The following is a 23470-nucleotide window of genomic DNA, read 5'->3' on the forward strand; positions in this document are numbered from 1 at the left end:
AACGTTAGGTAACTTAGTTTCCAAGGAGGAAAAGCATATTCTGTAAGCATTGAAGAGGATGAACTGGTTTCTAAAGATGAGTGGAAAAGGAAAGAAAAGACTGATTAGTGGAAGGAGAACAGAAATCAGTCATGCTGTAAAGGTACTGCTGAACTGGTAAGAATCAAGTTAGTTTGACCTCATAATTTCATAGACAGACAGATTGAGTTAAATAGCACAAACATAGTGATTTCCCCCTCCCCCCTTCAATAGTTAGTAGAATGCCAAAGCCATGATTCAAAGGAATATTTTCTTATTTCTATTCTGCTAAGGAAGGAGATGCATGGGACAGATGGAACTGATGGTGCAGGAAGTGATTGCTCATCTTTGCAACATCTCAGAAGACCAAGATTAGCAATTATCAACCCTGCTGGAGTAAGGAATATACTCTCCTCTCTCACAAACTTGCAATTTGTGATGCAAATGGAGGAGAGAAGGTTCATATAACCAATTCTGAAACTTGTCTTTACCATACTCAGGTACATTAAGTTTATCTCAGATAATTTTGCTGAACTTTCATAACCAAATTAGTAGAATTTTGCAAAACTTGTATGATGTAAGGTTCCATGACTTAGGCCTGTCTCCTGTAAACATCTATTGAGATTTTTATGGACCTGCACTTAGTTTTGGCCAAATATAGGGTGAGTTTCTTGATAGCTTGGGGGTAAAATAATTGAGAACTTTTATGTTTACATTGATGATCATGGCTAAAAGTCTAAAACAACAGCTCTTGGATTGAACATTTCCAAATTTGGAAATCTGAAATCCACATCTGGTTAGAATTTTTGGATGGAAAGATTTTATCCTTTAAAAAAAAAAATCACTGATGCTTAAATTTAAACAGCCACAAAATAAATCCATCATGAAACAAACATTGTATGTAGTAACAGTTATTCTTCTACTGATTGGAGAAAAGAAGGCTGTGAGGTGACCTCATTGCAGCCTTTCAATACCTAAAGGGAGCCTACAAACAGGAGGGGATCAACTCTTTGAAAGGGTTGATGACTGCAGGACAAGGGGAAATGTTTTTAAGTTGAGGGAGGGAAGATTTAGGTTGGATGTCAGAGGGAAATTCTTTACAGAGAGAGTGGTGAGGTGCTGGAACAGGCTGCCCAGAGAGGCTGTGGATGCCCCGTCCCTGGAGGTGTTCAAGGCCAGATTGGATGGGGCCCTGGACAGCCTGGTTTAGCATTAAATGTGGAGTTTGGTGGCCTTGCGTGGCAGGGAAGTTGGAACTTGATGATCCTTGAGGACCCTTCCAACTCTGGCCATTCTGTGATTCTGTGATTGCAGTGCTTGTCACCTTGGTATACTTAATTCAAACTACTAAATTCATATTGCTCAGTGTAAGAGAGGGCGGTAGGTGAAAGCAAGATGAATATCATGGTCGAGCAGTCTTCTAGACTTTCTCTTGGGCTGCCTCTCAGTAAGAAAGTTTAGGGTTAATAATTTACTCTGGCTGCTCTTGATGTACCAAGAACGCAGTTCTACGAATGCATGGGTCCCGCTGGGTTTGGGGGGGATTACTCATGTGTCTGAATGCCTGCAGGCTTGCAGCTCAGTTTTGCATGATATTTATTTATATATATATATATATTTTTAGACTCCTTTTTAAAAATATACAAGAATTAAGCAATTTCCTTTGTGCAGTGCCTCAGCCAAAGCCTGCTGAAGTCTTTGGGAAGCCTTCTACTGTTTTCAACAGGCATTCAGGTCTATCTCATGTTCCTTATGGTCTCTATATTTGGTGGGTATAGTGGTGGTGAGATGCTTAACTGTCTTAGTTCTTCTATACAAGTTATCCTACTGTGATTTAGTTACTATGGAATAGGTTGCCAGCATTACTAGCAGCATAATTATTGTGGAATAAAAATAATAATATTGTGTTGATTCCAGAATTGTCTCCACACGAGGAGCTAGTGCAAAATTAAAATGGTGCAACAGCTTCATAGCTTTGTCTGCAGTAGCTGTGCTACTCAGTTGCTCTCTGTAAGATGTCTAACGAGGTGAAACAGAGGTGAAAGGCAGTGATATGAATCCCTTTTTATATCAGGACAGCCTTCCTACTTTGAATGTTTACTGAACTGTAGTTATCATAGTTTAAAAAAAAAAAAAAAAAAAAGAACAGAACAAAAAAAACCCAATAACAACACCAAGCAACAACAACAAAACAACTCTAACCCCCGTAAACCAAATGTAGACAAGTCCTTACCATGGACTGCAGCCAAACTCCTGATCAAGCAATCAGATCTGCGTAGGTGGACCTCTGTGCCTGCTACTTCAGAGGGATTCTATATGTGCAGGTACCCACCTATGCAGATCTGATTGCAGGATTGTGGTCCCATGCTAGTTAAAAAAACACAGGTGTTGCTTTTGGTTTAGGACTGAATGCACAAGAAAGCTGGACTGTGACCCAGGTGGTTGAAAGCCCTGAGCAAGCCTACCTGTTTTTACATTTCAGTGGGAGCTCTGTTAATGGAGGTGTGGATAAACAATCCAGAGGAAAGATTTCTTATCATTGTCATTTAGCACTAGTGCAGAAGAAGCAAAATACTCAGTAAATTAACTTATATTGCGACATGTGCATGGATCCTATGAATGGTCTTGGAGCAGAGCCCAAGGCTGAGATTTTAGTTTCCATAATTGGTGCCTGAATCCTATGGATGTAATGAGACCTGTAGGCCTAAGCATAGTAGGTTTATTTACAAAACTGCTACATTATTGTCTTCTATCTTTGCTGTTCTTTTAATAGCTCTGACTTCTACATTAACATGTGTACTGGCTAATGCACTACACACGTACATGATATTAATCCCAGACACTTCATGATCCAGATTTTCGTAATTCACCCACATGATGATAAAGCACCCACTTTAGAAATAAAGCAGCAGTATAACTGGCAAAAGAAGGGGATAAAAACTTATTCAGTCCCTTCCTTTGTGATATGTAAGTTTGATGCATGAATACAGAATTTGAAGCATGAGACAAGTTAGTGTTTTTCGGTTTGGTATTTTTTTTTTAATTAATCAAATACGTTGGATGTGCTGTGTATTCTTACTTCAGCGTGGCTTTTTAATTACATACGGACAGGACTTGTATTATGTGGATTTTCCCCTGAAAAATGTCAGAAGAAATGATATTTTTATGTATTTTCCTTTCTAATAATAATAATAAAAAACTTCTACATCCTTTTACAGAAGAAACACATTTCTTTTTTTTTTTTTTTTTTTTTTTTTTTTCCCATGAATACAAGGGCTTATTTTGTTAATCAGAACAGAAAATTAGTCATTTTTCTGTATTACTTCCTATCTTAAGATCTTGGCTATGAACACCTGTCCTAAAAACTGTTGAGCATCCTCAACTCCTGCCAAACAGAACAGATACGGAAGCTTATCAGCATGTCACTGATTTGGACTCAAAGAAATCAGGTTGAAGACCTGGTCAGCTATGATGTTCTGGCTGTAACTTATGTATGCTGAAGGAGTACTTACTGCTGTATTATGTCTTTTCTACTCCACCTCAGCTTTGCCTCTGTAGTTGCTTCCTAATCCACATCTTTTGGTATTATATGTGTGTTTGTTTTTTAAATTTAGTAGTATGTTTTGGATATTGATTTTTTTTCTTTTTTTCTTCTTCTTTTTTTTTTTAAGTTGACATTTTCTTTGAATAGTGAAATTCTGTGGGAAATGGAGGTTTTTACTTCCAAAGCTACCTCTTCTTCCCCTCCTGCCTTTGCAACTGTGTATGTTGAGTGTTTCCAGTGTAGAGAGTAGATGAGGGACTTGTCTCCCACTGGTCTTAGGATCACTTGTGATTTCTTGAGCCAGGTTTTCTCTGTATTTACAGACTGTTTTCTTAGTGGCATGTATATATTGAAGTAAGTACATTAATTAAAAAGCAAAGAAGTTAAGACAGCAAACCAAGTCTGTTTTAAAAATAGCAAAGGATCTATTTTTCCATTGTAGAGAAATATGAAAAGCAGATGGAAGGAATTTTTGGCAGTGTGAGTTGCTCTATTTGTTGTTGGGGAAGGGCTTGCTCTGGTGAGGTTGTGGGGAGGGACTCGATTCACGCATTGGAGTGCAGTGGGGCTGCCCGTCGTGCTGTGGCTACAGCACGAGATGGGCTTTGAGCTGTCTGTAGGCTGATTTTCAGAGCTGCAGGTAATTGAAATTATCTCTAGCAGCTTTAATCAGCAGGTAATTCATTGCCATGATGTGCTTTCTAATCCCAGCATTACTCTGCTGACCTGCATTCACTGTTCTTCTGAATTGATTGGGCATATTTCCTGCGTGGGGTCGGGAGGGCTGCCATGCAAATTGGGCTCTTCTGCCTCCTCAGCGATTATTAGTGTACTCTGTATGTTAATGGAAATCGCTCACTATCACGAGCCCTGCAACATCTGTTCAAGCTCCAGTTTCATCCCTCTTTAACCAGTGAGAAAGCAACCCTGCTTTCCAGAAGGATAGGGTACATAAGTGAGGAGAAGAGCCAGAAGCAGAGGGTCTCGTTAGCCCGGTGGGGCAAACTGTCCCTTCTTTCAAGCCCTTTCTTCCGTGTGACGTTTAACTGTTGTTGTGAATGAGAAGGCTTGCACTCAGCAGCACGTAGTCCATAAGCCATCTCTGTTTCCTGCTGATTTCATGTTTTGCTAGGAAGGATGCTGTGCAGGATGTTGAGATAGGATTAAGCAATGATCCTGGGCATTAGCAGGATGGCTGTGCTGAGAGACAGGCTTGGTCTCTTTCAGCTCCAGCTGAAAGGAGATAGCTGTAACCTGTCCTGTAACCACAGGCTTTTCCTTGGGCAGTTCTGCAGTTCTGTTGTCTCCTGAAATTGCCTGGTGCCGAGCCTTTGTTAAGGCTCTGTGATAATTTAAAAAGGAAGTGTGCCATTTTATTTCCTCCAAAGGGCCACCAATGAGGAATGTTGGACAAGATTCTGACTTGACAAAATTGTGTGTTGACATAATTGAGAAAGGGAGATTTCTCTCAAGGCTTTTCCTTGAAAATGATTCTGTCATGAGAACAGCATCCTTTACCTATTGAGGATCTGCCTGTCCCTGCTGCTAATCCCCCACCTGCAATCTCAGCCTACCCTAAGTGACAGCAGACAAGTTGGCAGCAGTATGCTGCCTTGCAGAGATGTGCAAGTGGTCATCGCCTGGGTGTGGAGATTAAGAGGAGTTGAAGTTTTCCATCTATGGTTCAAGTACTTCTAACAGGACAAAACTATTCCCAGTAGTGTGGAGGCCTGTTTTCTGCATGAAACTTAAAGAAAATGAGGCAAAAGTTCAGCCAGACTTGGTGGATTTGCAGAAGTGAAGGAGATTTGTTGCATCACTATGAGTAAAATTTAACTGAATAACTCCTTTGTATTTTCTGCTGTCAGTGGTGGGTTGTTTTTGGTTTTGTTTTTGGCCTGCAAGCATCTTTGAATAAAGCCACTGAATTCTAGCTGAAATGGTGCAAAAATGGAATGAAACTGTGACAGCTAGTAGTTGTACAAACATTGTCAAAAGCTCTTGCATATCACACAGAATAACAAAGTATGGGCTGTTTATGCAGACGTAAAGTTTTCGGAAGCCTGAAGTCTCATTTTTGCCAAAGGCTGTGTGGGTGCAGCAGGGAGTCGTAACCCTAGTGCACAGCACATGCAGACCAAAGGTTCCACGTGGCTGTATCCCTTCTGCTTGCAAAGCTCCGTCAGGCCCTGCTGCTTGGCCATCACGGCTTATTTAGTCTATTGCTGTCTGCACCAGTGTGGCACTTAACAGTGAGAGTGGGCAACCGCAACCTACGTAAGTACATTCAGAAGCTAGCTGTGGGCTGCTCTCTGGGTGCAACTTATTATTGGCCTAGATCTGGTGTTGGCCTCCAAAGGGAACAAAGTTTCTTTTTATCTTTTTGTTCACAGTCTCTGAAATTGATAGGTAGAAAAAGATAGAAAGGAAAAGGTAGATAGCAAGTAGTGGGGTAGCTGCTGTGATACAGATTGTCCCTGTAAATCTGAGTGAGGGAACTGAATGCTGGCACCTCATTGCTGTACAAACTGGCTGTGAGGAGGTCCGTAAACGGGCATGGGTATGGGGAAGAGGGAGAAAGGTATTTTTAATGTATGCATAATATGTCAGAACACAGATTGTCTGATTTGCACTGGAATTCTTGGAGTTGGAGAGTTTGTTGCTTTTTGTTTTCCTGATATAGATTACAAGGTGTAACTAGCATTTGTTTGGTGGAAAAACGTCTCAAGGGAGGCTGGCCGCTTAAGATTTGTCTGCATTGCTCTGAGAGTTCATCTCATAGCTCTGGTTTTTCTTCTGCTCCTTCTCCCTTTTAAACACATATACTTTTCTCCACCTGAGCATTGCTTTCTCCTTGCACTCAAGAGAAACTCCTCTGTGTTGCTGAAGCTCAAGTTACGGATGTAGCTGAGAGAGAACAGCCCTGGTTGCATTAACTCTGCAGCTGCTGACGTGGTCCCTTTGTTGCTAACCCAATGCCCCTGTTTAACACGAGTGCCACTTTTGTTTGGGCTTGGGCCCCCAGTGCTGCAGTGAAGCTCTGAGTTTTGCACTGGAATGAGTAAAGAGCTCTCACATTGTGCCTGTCTGCTTGAGGTAGTACTTGCTGATGGCAGGTGGTAAGGGGCAACACTCAGACCCCTGCAGTGATTTACTTTGGTATTAGAACAGCTAATTTTTTTTAAGGTGCAAGAGTGGAATAAAATACTTTTCTTTTAGGAATAAAAAGACTGCATCATTGTATTTATAGGAACATACATACTCTGTTCACTGGGACTTGCTGGCTTTTTTGGATATGTAGTTGTCTGGAGTCTGTCCAGCTAGTGCCTGTAGAACTGTGTGTTTCCATAAAAGAAAACCTTCAATGTGCTTTTAAATCCTTCTCTCTCACTAACTGGCTTCTTTACTCTCTCACAAAACAGGAGCTCTGTGTACATCTAACAACAATTTTTGCTGCACTGAGGTTGCTGCATGCATCTCTGTTCTCACCGTTTTCTTTTCCCTATGGGCTTGGTGCATGTTGGTTTTTTTCTTTCTTTTTTTTTTCCCCAGCTGTTCCATAATTAAAGGCTTAGCTATGGCAAGGGTTATCATTGCGCTGCAATGTATCACAGCCTGTGTCACCAGCCAGCTATTGCAAGTAATAGGAGCAGGTACTGCTGCTCACTAAAGATACCAGTATCTCCATTTCCCATTTTTGCAATTTCCAGTGTTCAGCAAAATCCTTTGTCAGTAAGAACGCATATGCTTACTCACAGGTTTTTTTTAGATTAGTTCATCCAGCATGAAAGATTAAGATCTTGCTTTTATTTTTACAGACTCACAGGTTTAGATGAGTTTCAGCACAGGTTTCTAATCATTACTGTGAATTTCAACATAAAAGTTAAAGTTGCAGTGGAGGTATGTAATGATATGTATGTATAACATACCCAAATGTGCACACATGAAGGCATGTGTTGAAAGATGAATCTTTGCCTGGAAGCCTGTGCACTCGGAGTAGCTTCACCAACTAATCCAATACAAAGTTGCAGCTTTCCTTACAAATGGTGCTACTCTGCTTTTAAATGTTTCCAATCAGAGGCTTGGATTGCTGTATTTTTATTGCCACCATTCCAGTATGAGCTGGGATAGGAAGAGGAGAAGCTTTTAGTGGAGAAAATAAAGTTATATTTTTCTGTGACAGCTCACAATTTTGTTTAGTTTAGTACTAATCACAGTAGAAATGGGTCGGCAGGCAGGAGAGGTGGAGTGGTTGCTAGTGATACAATGAGTGCAGCTTGTCGTGTGGACAGCATTCTGTCGTATGTAAGTAACTCCCAGGGTTTGAGAGCTGATGGTTCTCCTTGAAGCTGGTTTAAGAGCTCCCAGTTCATCATCCAGCCCAGCCACAGCAGCCTTGTGAAGTCGGAGCCTCTGGGAGCAAAATCACTTGCCAAAAGAGCAGGTGTGTCAGTATGAAGTGGCCCGTGAGGAGCAGCTGTAAGCATGAACTTTGCCCATTTATTTGCTCAAGGTTTTATCTCATCCTTTATTATACAGCCCAGTGAAAATGAGTATTACTATGTTAAGCGGGGCCATATCGGAAGCAGGCTCCCTCATATGCTAGGTAGCTTCATAGGCAAGAGCCGTGTACGAGAGGGGAGAGCTCTGCTTTCTGTGCCATCCCAGGAGATAGGAACACCTGAACAAACAGTGGGCACCCAGGGTGCGTAGGTAGTGGCTGTTTTGTTGGTACACTGCATGGATTTTTCATGCCCGTAGAGTTTTCATCCTGTGGGGAAATTCTGACATTAGAGTAAGACCAGAGTGCCTGGAATGGAAAGCTTACCTTGCAAAGTTGTTTTGTCATTTTGCTTTGGGTTTTTGAATGTGGATAGCAAAATTAATATCGAAACAGAAATTTTCTTCTGAATTGATGACTAAATGTTCCACTTGGAAAGTGTAGCAGCACGGTGTGCTGCTGCACTGAAGTAATGCAGAAAAAAAATTAAAAAATACCTACGTAGTAATTGAAGGGGCTAGTGGAATGTTTTGATTTTTAGCAAGATTGTGGGTGCTGAGGGAAATGTCTGCTGGAAAAATTTGTTACCTCTTCTCATGTTCAGGTCCCTGGCAGTGGACTTGTAGTTGGGCAGTTAAAATGGGTGAGTTATTGTTTGTGTAGTGTGTTATAGGAGGATAAGGCAGCGGAATTTTCTGGGCTTAGAAACTATTTGGTGCTGTATGTAAGGCAGCTACCCACATAAACTAGGCCAAGGATGGTTGGGAGTTAGACACTTATACTTCAGGAAAAGTGACGGGATCCTATACCCAGAGAGTCTGGTGGATAGTCAGAAGACCTGCATCTTTTCCCTGGCTATGTGTGGCTTTGAATGATTTGTTTCACTGCTCTGTACCTCATTTTCCATTTAATCTGTTCTGCACCGTATGTATTTAGATATTAAACCATTAGAAATATGACTGCCTCTCACTAGGCAGGGCACTGCACTCTTGCACTGCACTGCTGTGACATAGTCTTAACAAACATAAACAGTGCTGCTCTTTGGATATTGAATATACATTTTGGACAATTCTAGTTAATTTTTTATTCTCAACTGTATCACCAAGGGTTGATCTTCGGACCTGTATAACCAAACTTTTTCCTTATTTGCTTTCTGCTATTCTGCCTTTCGAAGGACTTTGTGGAAAAGAAAGCAGTATAAAAATCACACAACCGGTTTGGCAGGTCTTGTATAAACAGGAGAAATGCCAGGAAAAGTCTCACGGCTTTGTTGCCAGCTTGAAAAAAAAAAAAAAATTCTGATTAATTTTCCCCTAATGAAAACCTCAGCCATTGCTACGTGTGAGCAGGATTGTGGGGAAGGGTGTGTAGTGGAAAGGGTTAGGGGGATGCTTGCTGGAACAAACGTGTGTCTTCAAAGCTGGGAATGTGCTTGCTCTTGGGCAGTTGTCCCAGTCACCTCCTTACTTGTAGGAGCAGAAGGGTTCTGTCATGAGTCTTGGAAGCAGTTTGTTTTGTTTTTTTTCTTTTTTTTTTCTTTCCTCCATCTCTTCTAACAGTCTCACAGCTCAGCTTGGGTGTTAAACACACTTTACTCGATTAGATGGTGTGATTGATGCCCCCTGGTTCTTGCTGTGCAAGTGGAAGGCTGTGCCACTCTTTGGGGCAGTTTTGCTGTGGTGACTGGGTCGGGTAAGGAAACCTGCCTTGCTGACTGGGTTTGTGTGGTTGTGTAACTGTGGGAAGGGTTGCAGTGCCTCTATCCTGGTTCTTGTGGCACAGGAGGGATGTGTCTCTGGAACAGGTCCACTAGCTCTCGTCTGACATGGACAATCTCTGCTGTGCGCTTGAGTCAAAAGATTACAAGCAATGCTTTGATATGAAGGGGTTCATAGGGAAGTTGAGGTTTATTTAAACTCAGTATTAAAATGCTAAGTGAGGGCCTTTGAGAGCTTTTGCATGATATCTGCATGCCACCTCAGCTGGTTGATTTCATCAAAGTCAGCTTTTTCCTCCTAGTTTCTCTTTTCAGAGCGGCTGTGTAACTCCAGAAACAAGGTGCTGCAGGTAGAGTCAAAATGGGATCTAGACAACTTGCTGTTCTTTCTGCCCTTCCATTTCCTGATTGTAAAATAGGATTAAAAAGGTTCTTTCCTCCAGTGTTTTTCTGTCTTGGCAGCTTTGTATTTGAGCTCTGCAGGGCAGGGGCTGTCCTCTAATCTGTTTCTGCAGTGTCTCAGACAACGGTGCTGGGTTGCTTCTGGGTGCTACTGCAGTATAATTGTTAAGTTGTTACATGTGGATTTAGAGCCTGATAGGGTTCTAGGAGAGACTATTATTTTCTAAGATGTCTGATGCTTTTAGATGTTGTATTGAGGGACATAGTTTAGTGGGGAAATATTGATGGCAGCTGAACAGTTGAACTAGATGATCTTGAAGGTCTTTTCCAACCTTGATGATTCTGTGTTTCTGTGAAAGTAGGTTTTTGTTTTGCTCTATGCTGCTCTCTGAGCTAATTGCCTAATCTCTGAGTGTTTTGGTCCCTCTGCTTGTGAAGGTGAGTGCAATAACACTTCTCTTCAATACAGGGAAATGGTGATGGTTTTATGAAGCATGTGTGGTTAGTGTAGTGTTGTAGGCTGTAGATAAACTTTCATACCGAGCTATAATGGGCCCAGAACAAACACTTCACCCTTTTTTCTTAAAATGACTATGATTTATACAATTTCAGTTGGTTCAGTTCCCAAGCCTGTCATGTCTGTAATGAGGAAATATTTGCAGTTCATAAGCAATCTCAGGGTAGTGGTGATGGGACTCTCGCTGCAGTGTCCATTCAGGTGTGCACCAGAAGTTTTTAGTTGTCAAAAAGAAGCCAAAAATGACAACCAAAGTGAAACTTTTAGCACTTTTCTTTTGCCAGGAGCGGTGTCACAACCAATGCTTTGGGACTGTGAGCTGAAACAGAATAATAATTTAAGAAAGAGCAAAAAATATGCACAGGTTGAAAGGAAAAATTAAAAGCTAGGTAACTTAATGAACAGGAAAGGCTATGGCAGAAAAACAGCTAAGTTGAGGTTTTTGCACTTAACCATCCCTGCGCTTGATATGCCTGTGGGCTCAGCATTATCCCGGTACCTCCACAGCACAACAAAGGGTCAGAGTGCTGTGGTAAAGCCACAACTTGTTTTAGGGAGTGAGTAGTGAATCTGGGACCAGAATTTCCCTCCTCCTGTCCTTTTCACCATTTTTCTTCAAGCCTCTTGTGCAGAGCACATTTTGTCATCTGCCTTCTGGTGCAGCATCTGCTGTCCAACCCTGTGTATGGCAGCACCATGCAGTGGGTGATCCACTCCTTGTTCCCCTGCTGCGTGTTGGGAGTGTCTGTGGAATTTCCACAGCATATAAGGGTGGTGTGTGATGTACCCTGTCACATGGACAGGTCGTACCTGGAAGGCATCTCTTGTTTTCACAGCAGTTGGGAAAGGATTGCTAATAGCACTCCTTACACAACAGAATATTCACTCATTTAGTTCATTACTTATTAGCTCCAGGCAGGGACATTGCAGATTTGTTAATGCTAATGGCCAAATCATTAGAGTGTGCAGCATTAATGGAGGAGAAAGCATTTAATAAAGACCCATTGCTCGACCCTGTCATTGTCCCTGGAATACAGGCGGTGTGTTAAATTCAGTCCCGCTCTCATCTTGTCACTTACCTCTTCTTAAAAGGGCAGCTTGCTGGGATGCTTCAGCTTTTCAAACACATTTTCTTTTAAATCAGATGCTCAGCTGTCTCTTTACAAAACTATGTTAAAAGTCTCCTTAAAGTCCTGTTAGTGCTGATGGTCCTGTGCTGGAAGATCCATGTTTTAGAGGAAAGGAAAGCTTTTTTCAGAAACAGTGTTGCCAGCAGGAAAAGGGAAGTGATTGTCCCCCTGTATGCAGCTCTGGTGAGGCCGCACCTCGAGTACTGTGTCCAGTTTTGGGCCTTCACTGCAAGAAAGACATTGAGGCCCTGGAGCGTGTTCAAAGAAGGGCAACAAAGCTGGTGAGGGGTCTGGAGCACAGGCCTTGTGAGGAGCAGCTGGAGAAGCTGGGATTGTTCAGTCTGGAGAAGAGGAGGCTCAGGGGAGACCTTACTGGTCTCTATAACTGTCTGAAGGGAGGTTGTGGTGAGCTGGGGGTCGGCCTCTTCTCTCGTGTGACTGGTGATAGGACTAGAGGGAATGGCTTCAAGCTGCGCCAGGGAAGGTTCAGGCTGGACGTTAGGAAATACTGTTCTGAAAGGGTGATTAGGCACTGGAATGGGCTGCCCAGGGAGGTGGTGGTGTCACCGACCCTGGAGGTGTTCAGAAACGTTTGGATGTTGTGTTGAGGGACATGGTCTAGTGAGTACTACTGGTGATAGGTGGATGGTTGGACTGGATGATTTTGTAGGTCTTTTCTAACCTTGGTGTTTCTGTGATTCTTTCACTGTGCCTCCAGCTATCCTCCAAGGTGATTTGTTTCCTTTTTCTGAGTAATGTTTTGTGACTGATATGTTGGATCAGCAGAAGGTTTGGTTTCTTGTAGTTTGCATGCTGATACCCATTGCTGACTGAGAGGTCTTCAAAAAGCTGTTAAATAGCTCCTTAAATAAATTGTTGGGTAGCTGTTAAAAATAAGATGTTTCTTGTACAGGTTAACCCACCTGCCGATTTTATTTCTTTTGATGTAACTCAGCTTCCTTCAGTGGTCTCCCATTGCATTTTAGTGTTCTAATCACAGCTTCTTGTTAGCTTATCCTTCTGCAGAGTCTTCTAGATATACCTTCCCTTCCATTCATATTTTTTTCCTTTATTTCCAGATACAGCTGTGGGCTGTATCTGTCATGTCTCTCTTTCTCTCTGTAGTTCCTTTACTCTTTCTTTATAAGCTAGACCTTCAGACTCTTGTAATACTTGTCTGTCTTGCATACGTAGATATGTCTGTCTATATGTGTATATTTATGTAGGATAAAATGCAGAATGAAAATCCTGCAAATGTGCAGGATACAATATTCTACAAGACACCCTCCTAGCTATTTTTTATGTACTCCTGTCAAATTTTCCTGTTTAGTCACACTGATCTCATGTTTTTCACTTTAAAGTAGGTATTTTAAAGTGAGTAAGGGGAGAATTGTAATTTGTTGTTTCTTTCATATCCTGTACAGCAGACAAAGTCAGTTCAAGTATGGATCTTTTTAGGAACTCCCTCTGCATTCAGTATTGCTGGAATCAAATAATCTGAATCTACCTGATATTTTACAGTGGCAAACATTCACCTCCTCTTGCTTCTGACTGGCTTATTAAGAAAATCCTTAAGAAAGGGTATTTTATCTGGCTTTCTCTCTGGATTCTAATCGGTTTCCCTGAGCAGTCTAGTGAGTCTTGCCTCTTTTGCCATCAGCAGCCCTTATTTACAGCTCTCCTAGTCCTGAGCTGATCTCTAAATTCTTTCTGGAAAGTTGCATTTATCCACTTATAGTTGTGTTGAACACAAGGATACAGCAGCACACACTCTGTCTATGCTGAGTTACTTCTGCACTATTTGGACTGTCAGGAGAAGCAATGTAAGGTGCAGGGTTGGACCTCGTCATAGTACCCCTGGATTTCTCCATGTATTTGATATGTCTTTTTTCATGGAAGGCCTGAAGTTGTAATGAAATGCTGCTACACGGAATGTAGCAGTGCTGTGTATGCTGTGTTTTATTTTACTGGTGAGGAAAGATGCAGAGGCTTCACCTTTGCGGGGTTAAGCTGTAGTTTTGTGGATAATCACAGTGTACCTGTCCTCTGGTCTGATGGTGTCTTCTATTGCTAGCACCCAAGTCTGCCATCAGAGTTTCCTTCCCAGTGCCTCCAGAAGCCAATAAACTCTTTGCAGAGGACATGTTCTTATACTTAATCAGAGCAGGCACCTACATGATCAAATATAAACAGCTTTTTTTTGATTTGTTACAGTAGCTGATATTTAGGCGTGCCTGTTTTTTCTAATGGTAACAGATAGAAGATAATTATGGCATATTGTGATGCAAGTTGTTTTCCAACAGGTATGTATGCACGCTGTCCACACTCAAGTTCAAATTGATTTCATGCAGATAAGGAGAGAAATTAAATTGACTGTACTGGCAGCAGTAAAGATTGAGGCTCATATCTGCATTTCACTTCCCTTGCTGTATATCAGATCAGAATCACTGCTTTCAAAAAGCCACTGGGGACTGTTATATGTATAGATGAGAGCCGAGTCTAGCCATGCAGTGGGATTGAGAATGACAATTTCTTATATTTATGGTATTTTAAAAATATGTATTTTGTAATGTTGTAGCTGCTTAAGAATTTGTTTCCATTAATGACTGATGATTAAAAAACAGCCATGACTTTTATGTGAATTACTCTCCCCTGGTTTTTCCACGATTTGACTGATAGGCCCCGCAGGTAATCCATGGCAGTGAGTGACCTGAACTTGTCCATATGATGGTTTTGATATGTGCTTTGTACTATGTCTTTCAAGTCCCATTGTGAACGATCCTGTTGGTAGTAGCTGTAGATTCACTAAAAAAATATTCATATTTTGTAGAATGACCGGTAGCGGTTCTTATCCTTGAAATACATTTGAATACATAGTGGCATTGCAGCTTTCCAGTACCCTGATAGCTCAGTAATGTGTCCAGGTAGAGCCATGCGTACTGCTGCGCCAGCCTGAATGGATCACAGAGCAGCTCTGCGATTCTCTTTTTCCGTAACACGTAAGAGGGCAGTTCCTTGTACACATTTCCCCTTCTATCTCTGTTTTGTGGCCTCTAGAAATTTTATGCTGAATGCGCAACTCCCATGATGGGTGTTTAGGACATGAATTCCTACACACAGACAGGGTTGCAGAGTCTCTGTATATTATAGATGAGACACCCCAGTGCTCTCTTCTTTAGGAAAGAGAAGGGAAAAATAGTGCAGTGAAATCTCTGCTGTGCAGTTCTTTCAGCCTGGAAAGTCTCTACACATTGACTCCCCTGCTGCCCACTCACTGTCCACACTACTTCAAAGCCTAGTGTGTTTTTTGTAGCTCTGCTGTAAACTCTCAAGCCTTCTGTGGTGGCTGGTGCTAGAAGTGTGTGCTACCAGGACTGTGGTGTAGGTGCAAAAGGATTTGCTGTTTGGATCACACCTCTCTCCATACCTTGGCTGAACAGAGTTCTTCAGAGAAATGTGAGGTAAAAACCCTGTAATACAAATTCTGTAGTCATGAGTAGAAGAGAGGTGGGATGGGGGGGAGAATTTCTTCCTAACATCAGGCCATTGAATCTGTGGTTGACTCTTGCCTTGGAGCAGTAGGGCCAGTTGCCAGCTTTATTGCCTCTGTGGGGCTTGGAAAAGTCTTCTACTTTGACTTGATAAGGCTTTGCTCTTGTCTTGGTGTCTGATGATTCCACATGCAAATTCTGAACAAAGATTTGCCTCCCATATACATTTTACACTGCCTGTCTGGGTTATTCTGTGTCTTTTTTGTTCATAGAAATGAATAATTTTTCATGAATCTTGCTGAAGTCTTTGCCTGAATGTTATGTTAGTTTTACTTGATGTTATCTTCTCCTTGCCTCTTTCTGCTCTGTATTCCACCATATTAACAGCAGCCTCAGTGAAGAAATACTTTGTGAGTATGTGGCTCTGCTAGTTTTTGGTTCATTTATATTTGCTAGCTTGAGTTATTTTGCAGTGCTCAGACAATAATGGAGCCGTATCATAGTGTATGGAGGGGGGATTGACCTCCACAAGCTGCCTTTTCACAATACTCAAGTGCATTAATATTGCTCTCTATAAGACTTATAATTTAATAAGAGCAGTATCTGTGATCATTTTAGGAGAGGCATGGGATTTTCCACCATCTTCTTTCCCCTTTCCTTTTGTGATGAACTGTTGTACCTCACTTTTTTTTTGTTGTTTTGGAATTTGCCTGAGTAAGGATTGTGTTGTGAAAGGCTAACTATCTTCTGCCCTTGTGCTGGGAAATTGGTTGGAGGCAAACTGAAGAGAGGAGGCAGGGAGGAACTGAACTTCACAAAATCACTAAGGTCACCAAGACAATCTCTGTTCTCTGTGTGCAGGAAATGAGATATTAATCTTTTCCCAGTGCTGCTTTGCATAAGGTCCATTCCAGAGAGCTGTGTTTGTTTTAATTTCTCTAATTACTGATAGTGTGCTGATTATGCTGCTATAGATTTGACGTGAATAGCTATATTAATGGGATCAAAAATGAGGAGAAGTCTGCCATGGAAATTAAGGAGATGATAGCAACAGGGGGATGGGAGGGAAGTAGAGAGTTTAATTTGTACCCTGGTACTGCAGAGCTCTACTTTCCTTTTTCTGGAACTTGATCATTCTTCCTGGCAGCAGTTACAGTATGCAAGCTACAGAGCTGACCAAAGTCCCCAAATGTTTTAATTGTGTATCCAAAGCCATACAGTGCCTTAGGGTCTCTGATTTCCTTCCTTTTTCCTGTGTCAGTTCCTGTAACTATGGGTGCTCTCTTGGACTTTTTTTATCTAGCATGCAAAACACTGATGAATGCTGCATACATCTTCCTTCCCTTCCTCTTCACCTGACTTGCTTTCCTAATGATTAACTTGCCTGCTTTCTTGCTGCCAGCCCTTGTGCAAATTTTTGGCTGGTTTGCTGGCATAGCCCTTTTGGGTACCTAGACGTCAAGGGCATTCTGAGGCATTCCTGCAGACACTTCCTTCCCACCAATAACTCTCTCCTCCAAGGCCTTTTTTCTCCTCTGCCTTATCCAAGGCACCTATACCTAAGAGGAGCCACAGCAGCTTATCCAATCCCCCTGATCTTGCTTTCAAGCATTCCCTAGATCCAGTTCCCTAGGCTTGTCTTTCCATTTTTCCTTTTCTAGATGTGCTCACTGAAAAAGACGGAAACCCTGCAGGGCTGAACATCCTCTGTGATGTAAGGCCTATGGTTTTGTGTGCAGAATATCACCTTCTGCAGTCCTGAGAGCTACAGCCATACTTTTCAAACCTAGATTTGCACAAGTCAAGGATGAGCTACTCCAGCGTTTTTAAAGCCAGCGCAGGGGAATCTTAGGCCTTCCCAAAATCAAGTTGGGCACCAAAACCTCTGTGCACCTGCTAGTGCTGCCTTTCTGAGCATATGTCCCATAGGTAAGAAACTGGAGTGGGGTAATAGGATGGCACCCAGGTACCTGGAAGCTTCCCTGCAAAGCAGCATCTCACTGTCTCTGTCCTCTGAGAAGAGACAAACTGTGAGGCTACTACAGGAAATTTTCTGCCTCTTTAGTTCCAATTGTTGGCCCCCAGTAATTAAGGCAGCCCAGATCTTCATGTTTCTACCTAGTGGTGTAGAAACCGGGATAAACAAGAATTCAACAAGATGGGCATCAAGTGACACACATGGATCCTGGGTAGCAAAGGCATGTCATCGTTCAGTCTTGGTTGACTTCCCCTGCGTAGCATCATTGTACACAGTACAGGAATAGGCTTTTACATACTGAGAAGTCATCTGGATTTTAGATCCAGTGTAGGGTATTTGGTGTCAATGGCTCAGTGTCCTGATGGATATCAGCAATGAGTAGTGTCAGTACTGAGACCAGTACTGTTTAACATCTTCATCAGTGACAGTCGGATTGAGTCACCCTCAGCAAGTTTGTGGATGACACTCAGCTGTGTAGTGTGGTTGACATGCCCAAGGGACAGGATGTCATTTAAAGAGATCTTATAGAGGGGAAAAAGGGGGGTCAGGCTCTTTAGCAAGGTCTGTTGTGATTGGATGGAAGGAAGTGATTTCAAACTAAAATAAGAGAGATTAAGATTGGGCATAAAGAGGTTTTTTTTTTTTACAGTAAGAGTGATGAGGCACTGGAACAAGTCACCTGAAGAGGTGGTGGAAGCCTTGTCCCTGGAGATACTCAAGGTCACTCTGGACAGAGCTCTGAGCAACCTGATCTAGCTGTAGATGTCCCTGTTCACTGTGGGAGTTGGACTGGATGATCTTTAAAAGGTCCCTTGCAAGTCAAAAGATTCTATGATTCAGTTCTTCAAACTGAATTCAATGTGTAATGGCTCTGGGAGTCTGATCAGTTGTTATGCACACTCCTGCTAGGTAGTCATGACAGTATATCTTGCGAGTTACCTTACTTTTTTAGACAGGATAGTTTGACTAAGGTTTTCTCAGTCCCAAGATATTCTTTTTGTCTTTTTATAGTACAAAAAGAACAAAACAGTTGCTTGTGTTGGTTCTTAAGTGTGTGTTTAATCTGTCCCTACTAGATGGGGCAACTGAAAGCATGCCATAATTTCAGCAGACCTGGATGGCTGACTAGATGGCCCTTGTGGAGCACCAGACACTACAGCAAACTTTGGGGAGGGTCTCTGTGAAGGTTGATCTAATGCATTTGTTCCATAGTTAAGGTGAGTTTTCGTGGTGAAATTTTGATAGAATCATAGAATCCTTTGAGTTGAAAGGGACATTTGAAGGTCATCTAGTCCAACTCCCTTGCCATTAACAGGGTCATCTACAGCTAGGTCAGGTTGCTCAGAGCCTGGTCCAGGCGCGGGCCATGAACGTCTCCTGAGATGCTGCATCCACCACCTCCCTGGCCAACTTGTGCCAGTGCTTCACTACCCTTTTTGTAAAAAAAAAAAACTATTTTTTTACATCCATTCTATATCTCCCCTGTTTTAGTTTGAAACCATTCCCTCATGTCCTGTTGCAGTAGACCCTGCTAAAGAGTCTGTCCCCTTCTTCCTTGTAGCCCCCGCTTTTAGGTACTGAAAGGGATACTTCCTTGACTCACTGTGAACTGAAGAAAGCCTTTCAAAAACTATTACAACAATCAATATGCCTACTGTTTTATCCAACTCGTTGCTACTGGCAAAACATTAGGAATCTGCTATTTTGAAGTTATTCATAGACACTTGTTGTTTTAGGGCTGAGCATTTGGTCTCCTGTGAGCTTAAATGCTTCTAGAGTCCCATGGCAGGCAGTGGATCTGGAATGCAGTAATGCCAAGTTTCTTCCTAACACTCATCACTAATAGTTTCAAAGGATCACATCAAAAGTATATTAACTTAATCTCTTTTACCAGTAAACCAGACTGCATCAAGGCTTTTTACTCAAGTACACACAATGAGCTTCATCCCAGTTCTGCTACTTGTCCTGCCTCCCAGGCTTCTACTTGAACAACCCTGCTGTTGAACCATCTCATCTATTCTTGGCCATAACACAAAGGGAAATATTTAACTGACTGATTACAAAACTCGTTCAGAAAAATTTCTAATACCAGTGTGTCTGGTTGCATAACCTTAAAAGCATGAAATACCAACCATATTTTGTTTGATGGATCACATAAGAAAAGTTCAAGAGTTACGAAGATGAAAAATCATTCTCAAACAAATCCTATTTTAGAGATAGGAACACAACAGATACCTCCAAGAAGTGTGATTCTGAAGAGCCTCTATAAGATAGGAGAAGTAACTGTGACCTTCTGCATTCATGCTTCTGGGGAGGTGGTACCGTGTGATTGGACATGGAGCTATGGTAAGCTGAAGAACTGGAATGATGTTTGCACCTTGCTGCAAACAGGGATGAGTATCAGTTTTTCCACAAGCCCTGTTTCTTGACCTCCCTGTGACTTTTCTCTTTCGCACCTTTTGGAAATCTGGCCAGGACAGTTACAAGGATCATTCTTTCAGGATGCATTTGTTAAGTCTCTTGCCCTTGGGAGACACATGTAGTCCTGTTTCAAGACAGTTCTGCTCTGAAATTACTTAGCTCATTTGAGCTTTGCTCTTTCTGTAGCTCAGGTTGCCTGTGTGTCTAATAAAAAGACGTACCTAATACCTGCAGATTGCTTTGATATTTGGGTTAAAGGTGCTGGAAAAAATGCAGAATTCATGAGAGAGGACATTTCAAAGGCACGTATGAGAGCTGGAAAGCTAATTCTCCTTTGTGCCTTGTAAAATGTATTCTGCAAATATTGCCAATTCACACATTACTGTGGACATCTAAAATGCATGGAAAAAATAACTGGGACAAATTAAGTGAGTTTGCATTTCCACAACTTCTTTGTGTTTCCTACTGTCCTGTTCTTACGAATATCAGGAAACAGTTATTGCAATACATTGACTTGTAACACTAAATCTCCATGCAGCTGTCTTGGTATAAATATGGTTACCATATGCTGGTAATATATTAATCACTGCTGAGAGAAAGGTGGTATATATTGCATGCATTATAAGAAACGCATTGGATTCTGTATTTGGTTTTATCTGCTGATTTGATTCCTCCTGCTGTTGGCTAGAGAAGGTCCCTTGGAGCCACTTCGCGCTTGTCTTTGCAGTGTTGATTCGATATTTCTTTGAGCATGAAATGGGACCTGATGTCAGTCTGCGCCTTACATTCTGGGGGAAAAGGGCTTCAGGTCTCCCATATGTCCTCTTGAACTTGTTTGCAGAGGCAGGCATTTGTATGGCTGTTTCAAAAGTGTTCCTCTTTTCATAAATATTTTGTTCAATAAACAAAATGAGCTTCAGTGTTGTTCAATTATCTGAGCTGTGGCTTGCAGCAGGAAATGCTGGGAAGTGGCTGTCTTGTTGCTCATTGCTAGCATGTGCATCACGGAAGAGGCGCATTTTCTGTGAGGCTGCCAAACATGCTCCATGCTGGATTTGGACTTCAGGGGAACGTGAGGCATAGAGTCACTGTTCTGGGTCGTGGAAAGTCTGTAGTGCAGTGGTAGAAACCCAGATTCTTAGAAGAGACTCGTGCTTCTGTGTGAGCTTCTCAGTATATATGTGATAGCAGCGCCTTATGCCAGGCTGAGCTGGACTTGGTTTGAAGCAGTGATGGGGAAAGACTCTTCTAGGTTCTTTATAGCCTATTTCATGAGCAGAGAGAGTTTTCTGCTTTGGCATATTTGTTATTTACATTGTACAAATCTCTCCTTTCCTTTGCTGGCGGTGAGGTTGCTAATGGTACATTGTAGGTGTGCCTTTATCAGTGTCAGACCAATTCCCTGTCCTGTAGCTGTGATAATGCTGTGGTTTCTAATGTCCTTCTGTTACTCTAATGCTAGGTTTGTCTTCTCCACTAGTCAGAGAACAGACTGAGTGTTGAGATTTACACGTATACTGTCCTGCAAACGCTTAGAAGCAAAGATAGCTCCTTTTGCTTCTGTATCTATGTGGATGTAACTCCATGCTGTTTGCACTGCCATCATTGAATGTCAGCAGCCCAGTTTTGGAATATATGTTGCTACATTGCCTTCTAAGAAGCGTATAATTATGACTTTATTTTTTCATGTTTCTACAAACATGATGTGCCTATGTTTATTTACAAAGGGTATAATTTGTGTTGTGAGTGAAGATCATACTCAGAATGCAGAAGAGTTTTCCCATTAGATTGGCTGAAATTTAAATCTTAAATTTTTGGCAGATATTTTCAGAAATAAACTTAATGATGACAATTATGAACCTAACACAACATTGGCAAATTGCTCTTTAACATTACTGGACTGTCCTTGCTTAGCTGCTTTCCGCATGCTGGTTTACTTAGTTGGTTGCAAGTTTAACTACTTCAAAGAAAGTGCTAATAACAAGTTTAAACAGGAATACAAAAGTACTGCATTACTCACTGGTAAATAGAGTGGTTTTTAGAGATAAAGTGGTTTTGTGCAGCAAAAGTAAAACTACTGTCTTTAAAATGCTCTAAAGTGTTAAATAGTTCAGAAGCGTGCTCAGATCTCTGCTAGCATAAGATTAAGCATTTTCAGCAGTCTCTGTCGCAGTATGCACACACATATAATGAAATTGCTGTTATATTTTCACCAACATAAAACCCACTGAGGCTACCCACTTCTGTGTCACTTCTCTTTTCTCCTTCAGCAACTTTCTGAGAAACTCCTTGGAAACTTCTCGGTTCTCCTGCAAATTAGAAGTGTAGTGTCAGAAGTGCTTGGTCGCTGATACTGCTTCAGGCTTGGAGGGGGCAGGCCTTTGGCTGTGATCTGTGGCAAGCTTGATGCTGCGGCCTGATGCCACAGACCCCCGTCGTGCATATCTCCTTCTTTCCTTCCATTTCCCCCAACCCCTGCCTTGGATTCACACCTCTGTTCTGAAGTTCACGTTGTCTTCTCTTTCTCTCCCCCGCTTTCTTTTTAACAGCAAGAGAGAATTTCGTACACACCTCCAGCCAGCCCAGTACCAAATTACACTTCCTCGTCACCACTACATGTCCCAGTGCCTCGAGCCATCAGGATGGAGGAAGACACGATCAGACTGCCGGCACACCTGCGTGAGTATCACTTCCTGGAACTGAGGAGGGGGCAGGGTTAGGGGGGAGGATACTTTTTTTTTTTTTTTGAAGATATGTGGGGAAGTACCCTGGCTTTAGAATTTTTTTAAAGCTCTTCCTAGTTTGATTTTCAGTATTTTTTTTTTTTTTTTAAACAACTCAGATCATTGCTTTCTTTCCCCACCACCACCTTCTATCAAGGATTTGGCTTCTTTCTCTTGACAGGGAAAAATGTGGAGGTTTTATTTTGTCAGGAAGCACTATGTATCTGTCCGTGTTTTAGGAATTGCTCACTGATATGCTGTGGCACAAAGTCAGTTTCACTAACTGTGGTAAGTGGAGTGCATTTTTTCAGTGGGGTTTTTTCCAGTTGTTTTGAGTCTCAGTAGTAATTACTGGAGCTCAGGCACTCTGCTACTACTCAGAGGCAGTGATGAACAAGGAGGAAAGGGCTAATCTGTACATGAAAGGATAGTGCAAAAGAGGAAGGGCACATCAATGCCTTTATAACAAAAACTGGAGCTGGGATCAAGGTGATAGCTAGGCACTTCCTTGCTGAGGTGATTTAATGTTTGAGGAATAAGAAAGGCCAAGGGCTGTTTGACCAGGGAGAGGTGAATTAGTGAGATAGGGTGGGGATGAGGAAGAATGGAATTTTCCTGTTTAGGGAGGAAGCAGTTCTGATGTAAATTGAGAGATTTTAAGAAAACTTTTATCAGGTGTCACATTCCTAGAGTACTTGAGCAATAAGAAGCAAGGGTGGCCAGTGGCAAACATAACTTAGTATGTGGCCATCTGACAAATTTATTTGGGATTTTGGAAAAGGAATGGTCTCCTGAGGTGATCTTTCAGGTTTTTTTTTTTTTTGTTTTTTGTTTTTTAAGTAAAAAAAAAAAAAAAAGAGTTCTCATTCCTGTCCTCAGCTGTTTTCCAAGCATGCTCCTTTTCTGGATGCAAACTGTTCTCCCAGCACTTCAGTAATCCTGTGCTCACACCCTTGATGGCCAGTGAGTTGCAGTGCTCCAGGATTGCTCAATGCCCACACCTCTTTCTGCACAGTCCTGGTTTTGTT

At 41.9% G+C, this 23470-nt stretch overlaps 1 protein-coding gene across 4 annotated transcripts in view; it reads left to right on the top strand.

Moving 5' to 3' along the window:
* ETV6 (ETS variant transcription factor 6) overlaps positions 1-23470 on the top strand; it is a 132743-nt gene that overhangs the window by 21273 nt on the left and 88000 nt on the right. Inside the window, exons 1-2 of one of the 4 annotated variants that reach the window (XM_090147664.1) lie at positions 15013-15290; positions 22269-22398. In XM_090147664.1, coding sequence (XP_090003790.1) covers positions 22362-22398 — 37 coding nt within the window. In that variant the 5' untranslated portion in view covers positions 15013-15290; positions 22269-22361. Of the gene's footprint in view, positions 1-15012; positions 15291-18800; positions 21742-22266; positions 22399-22623; positions 22731-23470 lie in introns of those variants that run through there. The other 3 variants (XM_090147657.1, XM_090147674.1, XM_031603190.2) reach the window with 3 other exon arrangements.

The sequence above is a fragment of the Phasianus colchicus genome, chromosome 1, assembly GCF_987193195.1.
Source record: "Phasianus colchicus chromosome 1, bPhaCol1.hap1.1, whole genome shotgun sequence".
NCBI lineage: Eukaryota > Metazoa > Chordata > Aves > Galliformes > Phasianidae > Phasianus > Phasianus colchicus.